The sequence below is a fragment of the Lagopus muta genome, chromosome 1 (genome assembly GCF_023343835.1).
Source record: "Lagopus muta isolate bLagMut1 chromosome 1, bLagMut1 primary, whole genome shotgun sequence".
Classification (NCBI taxonomy): domain Eukaryota; kingdom Metazoa; phylum Chordata; class Aves; order Galliformes; family Phasianidae; genus Lagopus; species Lagopus muta.
This window is the reverse complement of record NC_064433.1, coordinates 76,868,183-76,883,664: the sequence shown is the minus strand read 5'-3', so window position 1 is coordinate 76,883,664 and position 15,482 is coordinate 76,868,183. Positions and strand designations below refer to the sequence as shown.

At 43.0% G+C, this 15,482-nt stretch overlaps 1 protein-coding gene across 1 annotated transcript; it reads left to right on the top strand.

The window, feature by feature from the left end:
• Positions 1 to 7,880: 7,880 nt before the first annotated feature.
• On the top strand, positions 7,881 to 15,375 carry LOC125688265 (cystatin-A-like). Its single transcript, XM_048934071.1, has 4 exons — positions 7,881 to 7,981; positions 8,712 to 8,860; positions 11,318 to 11,419; positions 13,588 to 15,375. Exons 2-4 carry the CDS (start codon positions 8,795 to 8,797, stop codon positions 13,714 to 13,716), a joined length of 297 nt encoding a protein of 98 aa, XP_048790028.1. The 5' UTR covers positions 7,881 to 7,981; positions 8,712 to 8,794; the 3' UTR covers positions 13,717 to 15,375.
• The last annotated feature ends 107 nt before the right edge of the window (positions 15,376 to 15,482 follow it).

Here is a 15,482-nt window from a genome sequence, read left to right as displayed (position 1 = left end):
TTGCTGTCTTAAAGAATCAGAATCATCTGAGTAGGGAGAGACCTTTAAAGGTCATCTAGTGCAACTCCCCCGCAATGAACAGGAACACCTACAGTTACATCAGCTTGCTCAGAGCTCTGTCATGGTTGACCTTGAATGTTTCCAAGGACAGTTACAAGTTACAAGCCAGAGCAGTTCATTACAGCAATCACAGCCCCAAGCCAAGACAGAACAGAGCCAAGTGCTGATTGAGCAGTGATGTGCCCTTATTAAAAACTGAGCGAGGAAGGATAAAGAAGAAAGGAGAGAAAAAAGGAAAGAAAAGCAAGTCACCAGGGCAGATACTGTAATGTCCTGAGGGTCCGTGTTCCTCCTCCTCCTCCTTCTGAGGTGATTGAGGATACAGTGGGGCAAGCACTGCTGGCTGTGCAGCTGGCAATTCCTTTTATGGATAAGATCCAAGCAAGAGGGAGACAGTCACCACCATGGATCCAGCGTGGTTCAGAGTTCAGCCATTCATCTTCAGTCGTGGTGGGTTTTGGGTGTCATTGCTCTGCTGATGACGACAGTGACCACGGCAATGATGGCCCCTTTTCAATGGTAGTACCAACTCTTTATAAGTCCAAAGTGGTTGAGTCAGCTCTCCTTATAGTGGCAGCTTCTGACTCTGGGATCTCAGCAGAAACTCCTTTGTTCCCATCTTCCAGGCCTTGCCAGCAGATAAGAGGGAGCAGGGATGTCCACTGCATCCTGTTTTCCACAGGACACGATGGTATCATTTCCCATATTTCCCATACCAAGCTAGAGCTATCTAGTCATAGGCCAGATCTTCTTAGGGTCTCGTTTGTCAATTTGAGTCCTGACACTTTGTGGGCCAGTGATGGTCGAGCTGCCCCAGTATCAACTAAAAACACAACCTCTTCCCTCTCAGGTCCCACTCTCATGTTTACAAAGGGCTCCTGGTGGGACCAAATTTTTGAAAGCCCCAGATGCCCCTATTCTGAATTCAAAGCTGCTAGTAACTTTTTCTCCCTCTTCCACTCAGGGCAGTTTCTTCTTATGTGTCCTGGCTTACTGCATTTAAAACATTTCCCAGCACTCTGCTCCAACTGGGGCCTCACTCAATATCCTTGGCATCCTTCCTCTCTTTGCTTCCCTCCAGGGCCCAATCTCCCTTCCATGTTCTTTTCTCCATTACCCGTTTATTTTTTCGCCACATGTTCCACTGTGGAAACGATTAACTTTGCCTTTTATTTTTCTTTCTCATCTCCCCTTCTAACACACACTTTCTGAGCCTCTCATAAGAGCTCCTCCAGGGACTTCTCACTCCATCCTTCTATCTTCTGAAGCCTCTTTTGCACATCTGGCCACGCCTTAGTTACAGAATTAACTTTTAGGAGCCGTTGGGCTGCAGGATCCTCAGGATTCATCCCTGAGTATTTTCTCATTCTGTCTCTAAGCCTTTCAAGAAATTCACTAGGGGATTCTTCCCTATTCTGCTGAACCTCAAATGCCATGGTAAAATTCTGGGACTTGGGTACCGCCTCCCTAATCCCGGTGATTATTATGTCCTGTAAGTCTTTCATATTTTGCCGATGGTGTGGATTATTACTGTCCCAGTTAGGGTCTTCCACTGAGTATTTTTGCTCCGCCTGTACCACCTCAGGACACCCAGCAGGGTTATTCCTTTCCCACTCTTGCATAGCTGCCCGCCTAATCATACCTCTTTCCTCTCCAGTAAACAATATGTCCATAATAGACATAATTTCCATCCATGAGTAGAAATTTGGCCTCAGAAATTGATCTAATTGCTCTGCTACTCCTGTAGGATCCTCAGTTAAGGATTTCATTTCCTTCTTAAAATTCCTTACTTCTCAGCTAGTGAGTGGGGAATTTACATAGCCTATTTCCCCTTGTCCCAGTGGAACCTCCCATAAAGGATACATGGGGGCATTGGTATGGTTAGTTTTAGGGAAGGGAAAATTTTCAATATCCATTTTACATTGTTCTAACTCTTTCCTGAGCCCAGCATACCTCCCCCTCCTGTGAAATGACCCCATGTGCTTCCCCATTTTCTCTTTCTGGGTCTACAGCCATTGCCCTTGGGGCTACATTGGGGTTATATGGGGGAGGTAGATTCTTTAGAGGGTCCCATTGATTATTTCTCCTTTCTAGTTCCTCCCCTTCCTGTTCCGGACATTTCCTTACTAGTAACAGACTGGCTTCTTGAATCCAACAAGCAGTGTAGTCTGATTCCTCCTTTGAAAAGGGGGTTTTATTCTTTACATATGAATTCAGAATCTGACACACCCAATCTTCATCAGATCCATATTCTGGCCAGAATATTGATTTTCCCTGTATACCCTGTTTTCTCCCCCTTGCCTGGTAGCAGGCCCAGGAGAGTCTGTCAGCATGCAGGAATTCCGTAGTGAGGAATCTGATGTCAGACACCCGTCCTCATGGTTTTCGATTCCTCTTTTATCCTACTTGTTCTCCTACCTATGTGAAATCCCTGGGCGCTTGAGCAAGAGTCATGTGAGTAACCCCTGAGATGGCCATCATCCTGAGATAAGCCCACACAAAAGAGCACAGCCATTTAGCTGCGGCTCATCTCTCTCTCCTTGCCCCGGCCTTGTCCATCTGTGTCCCCCAGACAAAGGATTTCACAACCCTTGCCCAGGATTTATGCATCAAAGTTCTCCAGAAAAAGGATTTCACAACCTTTGCCCAGGACTTGCCTGGACTGGTTCATCTGTGTCCCCAGCAAGCTTTGAGAAAATGATGTTTTACAGAATAATATCTTACAAATGTGTGCGACATATATTCTCAATGCTGGCTATACATAAGTTGTTACTAGCTTATATGTATATATATACATACATATTACTTTACTTACATACCAAGTATGTGTTGTTGGGGAAGATTTATCTAGGGGATTAGCAATGAAAACTTATCAGAGAACCCCAATAAAGTAGAAAGGCCCCTGAAAAGAACTATTAGTTCTAATAAAGGACCCAAACAGTAGAGAGGCCAGAAAATTAGCAAAATTCTTATTTTGTTCTGATGCAGAAACAACATTCAATTCCCACACTGCTGTGAAATGAAAAGGAAGAATTTTTTCTGACACTCAGTGCTGTTGTCTTCTGTAGCCCTTAGGCACTCAAGACTGGTGAAATAGCTAATCTCTTTACAGAAAGTCTTTAAGGTTATAACTTCATTATCTTGAAGCAGTGTGAGGGAGGAGGCTTTTGACTGCTACCATAGGCTGAGACAAATAATTTCCTGGTGCTGAAGTTCAGATTTCTGTTTACAGTTAATGTATGATTTTAGAAATTTCTTGAATTCAGGGTCAGTATCAAGAGGGAAACCTTCTTATTTTCAGAACAACATGTTGAAAGTTGAGACTATTATTCTTGTGCTGATGCCGTCTGAATCATCAGATGGTAGATGAAGAGCTGTTCTCTTTTCACAGCTCTTGAAATTTGGTGCAGACCATATTTGTTCAGTCATGGTCAATCATGTCTTAATATCGTGAAACGAGACTGATCTACTCACTTGGGCGTCCCAATCGTATATTTGGAGCTGGCTTCATTTCTTGTTTAAAAATAACTCATAAACACAGTTCTTGTTTATTCTGTTTTGTTTCTCTACTGGTACTTTTACTGACTACAATTAGTGTTTATCACTTAGAATTGCTTACACGGGACCACAGAGTAGTAGCCTACAAGCTGCAAAGCTTTTTTTCTTCCAAAGTTGAATAGTATATACTGCAAAATGCTGCACAGATTTAAGACCAGAAAGAATAGTAGCGCTGCTCTTCCAGTTAACAGCAATGCACTTTTGTGAAAAGAAATTGCAATCTCTGCAAATGGTAGACATACCTTGGAATTATATGTAATATCAAACATCTTTTAAACAACGGTGACACAGGGAAGCTTGTAAATGTTCTGCAAGGATAGCTGTTCCTTTCAAGGCAGTGTTCTAAATACTGCTTCTTTAATCTAGAGCTTTATGAGAGGTTTAGATGAAGGTTGCTGTCAACAGTTTAGAGGCTGGTTCAGCCCAGTTCCGTGACTAGCAGGACAGAGGGGTTTCACAAATCCACCCCTCTGGAAAAGGGAAATGGGGACCCCAAAATAGTTAAAAACAGCTGCAATGATCTGAGGAGAAACTAATTTACTGATATATGCATTATGGTATATTATAATGGTATTGAAATACAAGATAACACAGTATAATATAATACAATTAGAATTAAAGCTAATATATCAAATATAATGAGAGAGAGTGTCCGAACGGTGGATAGGCCTCACTGTAACACTGAGGTGAGATGCACAGTCTGGTTGAGCAACAGGGAGGAGAGCCTGGCAAAGAAGAGAGAGGTCAGATGTCCTACCAAGGCCTTATATCTGCTCCCCTTGAGCTGAAATGATAGCAACACAGGGAAGAGGAGGCTCAGGGTGACCTTATTGCTCTCTACAACCGCCTGAAGGGAGGTTGTGCTGAGGTAGGTGTTGGTCTCTTCTGGTTAACTGGCGACAGGACTAGTGGGAATGGCCTCAAGCTGTGCCAGGGGAGGAAAAATTTATTCTCTGAAAGAGTGGCCAGGCACTGGAATGGGCTGCCCAGGGAGGCGGTTGAGTCACTGTCCCTTGTTGGAAATGTCCAAATAACTTTTGTCGGTATCTCTGATAAAGCAGATTTTATTTGCTATTGCAATGGCGGGCAACCTATGGACACAACATGAAGCCTTTATACCCTGTTTTCTCCCCCTTGCCTCCCCTATTTCCCACTGGCTGGGTACTCCAGGTTCACAATCTTATCAGAAGGCAATTACATTTGTTAATTACTTGTTAATTTGTTTGTTATTTGGTGTCAGTCCTGTCATCTCCAAGATGTCTCAACACTCTTCTTGTTCATATTGATAAGGTGATTTTCTTCAGAGTCTTTGTTAAACAAAGAGTACAGAGGGGAGGTGCCTGATCTTCCTCCACACCTTCTTCAGGCACTCCCTGAGGCATGTAACGAATTGTCCTTTTTATTTTCACAGGACACTCTTGCAATGTGTGACATATATTTTCAATGCTGGCTATACATAAGTTGTTACTATCTTATATATATATCCTTTAATTCTCTATTCTTATAATTTACTCCATCTACCTAATCTCTACATGTATATATACACACACACGAATTACTTTACTTATACACTGAGTATGTGTTGTTGGGGAAGATTTATCTAGGGGATTAGCAATGAGAACTTATCAGAGAACCCCAATAAAGTAAAAAGGCCCCTGAAAAGAACTATTAGTTCTAATAAAGGACCCAAACGGTAGAGAGGCCAGAAAATTAACAAAATTCTTATTTTGTTCTGATGCAGAAACAACATTCAATTCCCACACCGTGGAGATGTTCAAGGAACGTGTAGATGTTGTACTAAGAACATGGTTTAGTGAGCAGTATTGTTAGTGAGTGCACTGTTGGACTGGATAACCCTGGAAGCCTTTTCCAACTATAATAATTCTATAATTCTATGATCATTGCTAATGTTGATTTCCTTCCATTCTGCACAACTCTATGTTTGAGAGAAAAAAAAAGTTCTCATGCCCTGAAGCCAAAACCAACAAGCCCATAAACGTAAAGTCCAATGAGTGATTCATACACAACATTAATGTATTTAGTACCTCTCCTAGAGTCTACCTGAGACTGTGACTTAGCTTTGTACTTGATGCATTTCTTGCTAATCAGAAGCAAGAGGAAGAATGTTGCCCTGGATACTGTGCCACCATCTTTTTCCAAGGGAGTTAGTGAGATCTGCATCCTAGTGAATGAAGAAATTTGTAAAGTGGCCTTGTTTAGCACTGACGCTGCTTAGTTATTGAATGTATTCTGTGGCTTCTGACCTCAGTAAGGTGAACTAGCTCTTCCAGTTAGCTCGTCTGCCTTTCTGTGGAAGTGAAAACTCATCAGTGTTTGAGTGAATCAGCTGTGTGTTATGCAAAAGAATGAGGTTGAACTCATTGGCTTGAGTTATCATGTATTCCACAAAATGTGCTACGAGTATTTCATCTGGGGTGGTGAATTCAGAGGAAATGGCAGGCTTCCAGCTTGAGCACTTGTTCCCAAAAACTGGGAATATATTTCGGAAAGATGTTGTACCAGGAGAACTATTTTTCCTCATATGGCTTTTATTGAGTCACATAATGCTGCTGTGTTTGGGAAATCCTACATCTTTATCTGTAACATGCTCCTATCTCATTCTGTATATCCCTGAATTTAGTCCCCTGTCAGCCCCAGTTTCTCAATCTCAAGTTATTTGTACCAAGAATAAACCTTGAGGCTAGATATGAAGTGCATGTTTGCAGTGTGTTGCGTCACTTGTTATCTGTGAGGAGGTCAGTTTTCAAGAAAAGTGTAAATGGTACAACATATTGAATTACTTCCATGGTTTTCTGAATGCAACCATATGTTTTGTAGGAAAGGTAATGGAATTAAATAGTTTGTGGTACTTACCTGAGCCTAGGATTATTTTTTTTCCCCTTCTGTCTCTGGCCATGCAGCTTCCTGATCAAGCAGAAGGAAGTAAAGTCACTGCACAGAAAACAAAATCTGCCTATTTAGAAGGCTATTGAGATCCTAGAATCCTAGAATCACAGAACAGTTTGGGTTGGAAGGAACCTTAAAGTTCACCCAATTCCAACCCACCGGCTGCAGGCAGGGTTGCCACCCACCATTTCAGGCTGCCCAAGGCTCCATCCAACCTGGATGGGGCATCCACAGCTCTTTGGGCAGCCTTTGCCTCATCGCACTTTGAATGAATTCCTTCCTAACATCTAAAATAAATGTCCCCTCTTTTAGTTTAAAGCCATTCCCCTTGTCCTGTCGCTGTCTGCCTGTGCAAATAGTTGGTCTCCCTTCTGGCTGTTAGTTTCCTTCAGGTACCAGAAGGCTGCAAAGAGGTCTCCCCCAGAGCCTTCTCTTCTCCAGTCTGAATAAGCCCAGCTCCCTCAGACTTTCTTCATAGGAGAGATGATGCAGCCATCTGATGATCTTTGTGTCCCTTCTCAGGAGTCGATCCAGCAGCTGCACATCTCTCTTATGCAGGGGCCCCCAGGCCTGGAGGCATTACTCCAGATGGGGCCTCACAGTGGCAAAGTAGAGGGGGACAGCCACCTACTTCTCCCTGCTGGCTGCTTTTGTGCAGCTCAGGATGCAGTTGGCCTTCTGGACTGCCAGCACACACTGCAGGCTCATGTCCAGCTTTTCATCCTCCAGTATCCCCATGCCCTTCTCTGCAGAGCTGTTCCCAATGAGTTCTTCTCCCAGTCTTTACATGCCTGAGGTTGCCTTGACTCAAGTGCAGCAACTCACATTTGGCCTTGGTGAACATCATTAGGTGTTCATGTGCCCACTCCTCGAGCCTGTCCAGGTCCCTCTGGATGTCATCTGTCTTGTCCCATACAGTAGGTTTTGAGGGAGGTGAATCCTTTTCTGTCTCCTGAGTCACACCTCTTCTAGTCAGCAGGGGTCTGCAAGTCATCCTAGACTCAGAGGAATAACACACATCAATTTATTGAAATGTTTTTTAACAACAACTAATGCTCTCAGAGGTAACATTGGCTAATTTGCTAATTATGATTAATAGGAGTTACAGGTAAGAAATTATTAGGCAATGGCTACTGCACAGAGTGAAAGAGTAAAAGAAGATAAAGAGAAAAGATTTTAAAAAATGAGGAAAGAGACAGACAGACAGATACACAGAGCAAAGTGATTCACTACTCCTTGATCCAACTATGTCTCGGTGTCAGGTGCTGATCTCCACTAGTGGTGGGTCATCCACAGATTGTGTTGGTCAGCTGATGACTAACGACGACATTACAAACTCTTACTTATAGTCCAAAGAGCTGAGGCTGCTCTTCTGCAGTGATGGCTCCTGACTTCAGGATCTCAGCAGAAACTCCCCTGTTACTGTCTTCTAGGCCTTTCAAATTTAAGTCAGCAGGTAGAGGAAGAAGGGAAAAGCCAGCTTCCATTTTGCCTTCATGAGATACAGTAGTATCATCTCCAAATCTCTTGTATCAGCTGGTTTCATTTGCTCTCAGGACAAATCTTCAGCCAATAAACACTCCTGGGCCTTCCCCTTCAAAGGCAAACAAGTCCAAAGAAATGCTTTCAAATGTAGAACTGTCCACAAAGTGATGCTGATTGCCAAATGCTGATTTGAGACATTCCTTACCTGTCTCAGACAACATCCCTTCCTTCTATTGTGTCAACTGCACAACTCCACTTGGTGTCATCAGCAGGCTTGCTGAGTGAACTCAATCCCATCATGATACAATTTCAATGGGACTTGTGCTAAGGAAGTTTCTGAATGTTTTCTGCTGATCTTGGATGGTGTTGGGAAACACTAGGTGTGACTTTGATCAACTTCCTGAGTGCATGGGATAGTCACCTGCATGTGGGTGGAGAGGCAAGAGCTTCTGGTTTCAGCCCAAACCAACTATCTTAAATTATGGGGGATGGAGACACTCATTTACTCTTTTTTTATTGATGTGGAAACATTATGCACATAAAATCTGAAAGTGTTCTTTACATTTAGTATGGGTATAATTGCAGCTTTACATGGCTTTTGCCTCTATTTTCCCCATTTCTCTCCCCCTCTTGTTCAGTAATGGTAAGCTCCATATGTTAAATGTCATATGATTCAATGACACATGTGTATGTATTTATAGGAGGTGCCTAGTTACTCTTCTCAGACTTCACTGGACATCCCTTCTCAGAACCACTGCACATCTCAAAGAAGTTTCCTGCCACCATGATGACCGGAGGCTTGTCTGACCCTAAACCTGCTACTCCAGAGGTCCAGCATATTGCTGACCAGGTGAGTTGAACCCTGCCTGAATTCCGTGATGAATTCTGTGTAAAGGGCTGAATCTTGAATCTTGTGCGAAGCTAGAAAGACCGAGTGGTGATACTGAGTGTTTAAACTGAAGAAGCTGAAAATGGGGATCTCTGTGATTGCCAGTGTGTATTTTCTCAGCATTTTGGAGAGGCATTGTGCCAACAAGATGAAGCCAAATCACTTTTCTTTCTTTGTCTGTGGATAGGCATAGTGGTGGCTACCTTTAGTTACTTCTTGCATACAGGTAGAAGGTCAATCTACCATGTCAGCATTGAGGTATTTGAAGGGAGAAAATTACTCACATCATTGATAACCTGCAGATCCCGTTATGCTCTGTGGTGTAGCAACTCTTAAAATGCTATAAGGTGCATCCCAAGGAGCTGGAGAGGGACAAAAAGGTACAACAAAGCTCCTTTCATGACACCTGCCAGGTGATTCCAGCAGTCGCCTTCACCCTCGCAGTTCTGAGGGATGAGTTCTTTCCTCTGACAGCTGCCCACAGTGTAACTTAAGCCCTCCTTGAGGAAATGCCTGTAAGAAGCAGAGGGGCTGAAGATGCTGGCTGACAGTGCTGCACACTGCTGCATGTGCAGGGCTCCAGCTCCCTTTTTTGAGGTGCCTCAGGGGATGGTGTTTGTACCGGCACTGCTCTGTGTTTCCTGCAAGCTTGCAGGCTGTGAGCAAGCAATGAAGGAGCCAGAGTAGGAGAGCTGGGCTGTGTATGGGGCAAGGCATAGCCAGCAGGAGATCCTGCCAATAGGCTGTGTAGGCTGGACATATAAGTGGGGAAGGGTTGGAGTATGAAGGAAGGAGATGGTGGGTAATGCAGACAGGCTGGTCAGTGGGGAGGTCATTTACTACAAAACAGAAAGGGAAACGGTTATCCAAAATTGTTTGGGAATGTGAATTGAATTGTTTAGGAGCTGTATCACTGTTCCTTCTATATAGAACACTGTAACAACTGTAGAGAATAATACGAATAATATGGTGCTCTGCTACTCTCAGTATCTTCGGGAAAATGAAAATGAATTATTCTTCACCATTTATTTTCTACAAGGTGAATTTCTGCCTTGTGCTGAGAGCGGGAAAGAGAAGTCTCCGTGGTCCTCCCAGTGGCCCTGATCCTCCCCCTGCAACCTTTTCACTGGCTCTGTTCCTTTGCAGAACCTCACACACTGCTGCAAAGCCCCTCTTGAGGTTTTACAGGAAAAATACTGAGAAGGCATGAGTTGTGTTTGGGCAGCCCTGCTGTGCTCCCAGCTGGATAAATGTCACCCTTTAATAATGTCATTCTGTATAGTTTTATGCTCTGCTAAGAGTGGGAGCAATTGGTATGATTTGAATGCAGTTATGAAAAGTGTCTACAAGCTGTGATATGTTCAGGACCTGTCAGCTCTTGGGATTATGTGGTTATGTACTTGCACCTTTGCCTTCTCTGTAGCCTAATCCTTAGCAAGCTGGGGGATGTTGTTTGCTCAGTCTCGTTGCTTTATAGCTGTTGCCTAAAACTGAGGAAAACTGAGGAATGTTTGGGGTTTAAGCAGTTGTTAGATAAGGGCTTAGAAGCAGCTTTTTTTCCATTTGAGGATTAAGAAGCTGCCTGTCTGCGTGCCTGGTTTTACGGAAGGCTGTGACAAATGAGGAAATAGTGGTCAGAGTTCGTGAGACATCCTAAGTCTGGAGAGGAGCAACACTGATGTTTTTTTCTACTGAGGCAGGAACCAAGGGTACCAAAAACACCACAGTGAACTTCTGCCCCTAGCAGCCTCCAAACCCACCTGGCTGGAACGGGACTGGAAATTTTCCTGTTTTCTGGAGTCAGCAGCTCCTGAGCTGGAAGTATAACTGTCCGCTGTCTGGGACAGAAGCCACATGGAGAAGCCTCATTAGTGTGCAAGAGGAGCAGATGGCTCTGAGCAGTTACTTGAATTAGAGTAAGAGGTTATGAGAAACTTGCATATGATTAATGGAAGTTATTGGAAGAAACGTTCAGATGAGGGACATGGTTTAGTGAGAAATATTGGTGATAGGTGGGTATCTGGACTAGAAGATCTTGGAGGTCTTTTCCAACCTTGGTTGGAATGGAACTTGATTATTCCAAAGCTACATTATCTGCAGCTGCTGTGTAGCAAATGGCTCATGATGTTTACACAGGTCTGGCACTGACCTGTGGCAGGATACAGTTTATCTGGACAGCTTGTAGGGAAAAAATCTATGAGGAAGACTAATTGTAGATGAGATGTTAAAGAGTGCTGGAGGTAATATTTAAAGTAGGAAAAAGAGCTGAAGACTTGGATGTACACTGAGTTATTTTGGTGGTTCAGAGTTGATTTCATTACAGGTGTATGCTTGGAAAGCTGAAAATTTGGAGTGGTTGTCAGGAAGGAAAAGCTAAAATATGAACCTACCAACCATTTTTTCCCTTTCTTTTTACAGGTGAAGCCACAATTAGAAAGCAGGGAGAATGAGATCTATAACATCTTTACAGCCATAATATACCGGACTCAAGTGGTTGCTGGAATCAACTACTTCATTAAGGTTTGTCCATATGACAAGAGGGACTACTTTGTAGTTAAACAGTATAGGTGACTTGCTTCCATTTCTTGCCACCATGCAAATATAGAAATTCCTCTTATGTGACTAATGGAGTTAGGAGTATCTCCATATGTTTATAAAGTTCTTCTGTCACCACCATACAACAGGAATATAAAAACTTAAAAAGCATGCACAGCTTCTTCAGATGTGAACGATAACTTCTTGCAGGATCATCTCAGAGACTATGGATTGCCTCATCAGCTCAAATTATCTCTACCAGCCAGAACTCTGCTCCTTTTCTTTTCAAGGCAATACAGGGGCTTTCCTATTGCCTTTCCGTTCCCTGGTAGTGATTATTTCAATTAATTCCAGGTCAGTCGGAGGATCTGATGGAGAAATATTATTTTAATGTAATGCAAGCATCCCAGATTCTGCTGACAAGGGCTGCATGCAGGCATGTGTCCATGCTTTAGTTCTGTGTCATCTATTGCAGAGGAACAGCCTGCATGCTAGTTCTTGCTTTATTTAAAAACAAAAACAGTAACAAAAGACAATACAACAACAAAAAAATTCAACAAACAAATCAACAAAAAAGCCAACACTTTCATTTGTAAAAGAACGCTTCACTTGGAGTCCTCTGATAGTGTGATTCATTCTCTTCTGGAAAAGCTTACCCATGGATTTGAGCAGCTTTTTCAGAAGTAGCATGTAAGAAGTTAAAGAGCGTAGTTTGCAACCAGAATGGAAAGCAGGAAAACATTGCTAAGAGGAGGCTGGCTTTCTGTAAGTAGAGCAAACACTGCATCTGTGTGTGGCTGTGTGTCAACCACTTGACGTGCTCCCTTGATGTGAAGAGAATTGGCAGTTGGGGTTGGGGGGCAGTGCTTCTGCAGGGACGCAAGCATTTGCTCTCATGTTATTTGATCCGTGGAAGGACAGACACTGCCGAACTCTCCTTAAAATATCTTCTCACAGTTAGTTCTACATTCTCTGGGCACTGGGGAATTGTCATATTATATGGCTAATCTGAGCTTTGCTTAAATGAATGTTTATCCTTGTCTTGCTCCTGTGTGATGAGCCTTCATTTTTTGGGCAAAGTGCTGATGAAGAGTAACAATTCACAGAAAGCTGTGGTAAAGCTAGAAGTCATGTGTGGTTGCATTTCTTCCCTCAGCGCTGTCTTATTGCTGACCTAGGCAATCACATTTAAGTACTTGCCTTGGTTCCATGCTAAGCCTCATGACCAAGCTGCTCTTAGTATTGACTGGCATGAGCTCTGTCACAAGAGCCATTCTTTGCAATACTTTGGAATTTTCCACATTACAAATATTTTACCAACAGACTTACAGCTGAGATGTAATCCAGACCAAGACATAGTGCCATGCTGTTGGTCACCAGAAAGCATGTGAAGACCTCTTAAAGCCAAAGGCATTGAAATTTTCTTTTATACTGTGGACCTCTGTAAGAGTTAAGCACCTGTTGTACTTGGCTCTGCACAGAGGAAATAATGCACAACTTTGTAGGAAATCTTTGTAAGGACTTTTCTGGAGGGAAAGGCAAGTTTATTAAAAAAAAATAAATTCATAAACTCGTGGTCATTCCTGCAAGCACAAATACATGTCACGTTGCCTGGCCAGGCACCAATGTGTTTGGAGTGATTCTGAAGACAAGAGATTTGGCTTTCAATTGTCACTGCTTCTCTACAGTGTTCCTTAGAACCATGTGCTGGTTTTGGATAGTTCTTTCTGTATCTTGTAGGAACTCTCTGGGTCTTGTCCCCACTCTGAGTCATTAGGATTTGCTTGTTGGCTTTTGTCTACTGATCCAAGAACTCTGAGAAGTTTCAAGCTGATGGACTGAGTGGAATCTTCATGAGCTAAATAGATAGGATGCCATCAAAACATATTTCCTATTATTCCTTTGGGTGCTTCCAAACCTGGGCAGTCCTCATTTTCCATTAACATGAATCTGAAGTTTTTATAATGGTTTATTACAGTCTCCATTACATAGAAACATAGTTTCTATCATGATTTACAGCCCAGACTTGATTAAGAATTGTTTAAGTGGAATTGAAGATATGCCTAAAATTATGCTCTGACAGAACATATTCTTGAGTATACACACTTTAATTATTCACATGATCTTCACTCTCCTGCTGTTCTTGTTTCCAGGTCCAAAATTCTGATAATGGGTACGTCCACTTAAAAATATTTCAAGCCCTTCCTCAGGAGAACCAAGGTCCCAGCCTTACCGATTATCAGACTGGCAAAACCAGAGATGATCCTTTGGTCTACTTCTGAGGGTGGTGAGGAATGGTTCCTCACTTCTGCAAGTCACATGTGGATTCTGCCTGTTGGCAAATGCATGAGAATAAAATACACTTGAAAGCTGTTCATCTAGCATGTGCCATGTCTAGATCCGCTGCCTGGCTAAAGCTTCAGTGGGCTCTGAAGTACTAGTCACACCTGCTTCTGCCACCTACACTACTGTAGCTCCAAGTCAGTGTACACTACACCTCTTTCAGCTCTTCTTTCCAAGTACTGTCAAGACAAGCTCTGAATACAAAGCTCAGGCTGTTGTGAGAGTACTTTTGAGTGAAACAGGCCACATACTTCTTGGGTTTGCTTTAAGTGCATTAATTACAATCTATTGGCTGATCTTCAGCAGCTGCGTGAGATAAATGTACTTCTAGGGGAGGAGGAACTGAGAAGTCAAACTCTCTAAAACAGGATATGTGCCCATCTCTAAAAGCAGTTTGGCTGTTTGGGGTGGAGATGAGGAAGGGGTGGAACTACGCAAAGGAGTGGAAGAAGCTGCAGCAGAAACAGCTCAATCCGTGTTCAGGCCCTGGAGTAGGGAGTGACCCTGATGACTGGGCATGTATGGAGTTCACTCTTTTTTGTAGCACCAGCCACCTGCAGTGACTAGTCTTCAGTCAAGACTTCTGCGGGAACAAAGATAGCGGGCAACCCTGAAGCACCACAACCTTATTTTCCTGCTGGCAGCTGCTGAGGCAGGTTTTCTGGAGTTACCTGCCATGCAACTCTGAGCTGGTACTCAGGGGTGAGACATCAAATCAAATGCTTTAAGTCCATGAAGTGTGAAGACAATCTGTAGATTCCTGTGCCTTTGGGATTACTGCCTAATATTTTCCATGAGCTGAATCTTGCTGTCAGATGTCTTTAAAATGCTGTAAATCTGGCTTTATCAGCACTAGCTGTCCTCTCAGAAGAGCACTTGGCAAATATATTTAGCTTTCTGAACCACTAATTTATAAGTTTACCAACAACAAAAAACAACTATGTCTCCAGAACTACTTCATTTTAGCAAAACAGGAACTGTGTTACAATGCAGATGTAGTCTTTGTATGTTTAACACTGGGGGTGGGGACTCTTTTGGCCAATATGAGTAAAAGCACATATTTGGAGAAAGTAGTTAAGGGATCTGGTAAGGCCTCCCTTAATAATCAGGAAGCAGAACATGCTCTGTGTTAGTAATGCTACCTACACTGTATGTAAGAAGCACAGTAATGCACATGTAAGTTCACCATGCCCTCTATTCTCAAAACTGTGGGGAGTTTCTAGGAGCAAGAACATACAGCAGTGTAATGTAAAAGTGGGCTGGTACCCCTCAGTTCAGAATGCAGCATCTCTCCCCTCCCCAGTTCATTATACAAGGCACGTGTCAAAACTTCCAATGCACAGCCTTCCCCTTCCAGGGGGGAAAGCCTTTCTGCAGATTCTCCTGTTAGTCAGGGACTTCCAGATGCTGAGGGCAAATCCCGCCAATGAAGACACAGGCAACACTGAGCAGCATTCAGTCTTTTCTGTGTCCTCTGTCAACAGGCCCACATTTTCCTTAGCACTCCTCTTATTGCTGACATACCTGCTGAAGCCTTCCTTGCTGTGTTCCATGTCCCTCTCCAGATTAAAGTAAAGTATTTTTAATTAAAACATAAAAACAAATGTAAACATAAGGACACCTGGAATATGAAAAAAGCTTATGGATAAAAGCTCTGAGCAAGATAACCACCTGTATTGAAAAAGTAATAAACAAAACAGTGAAA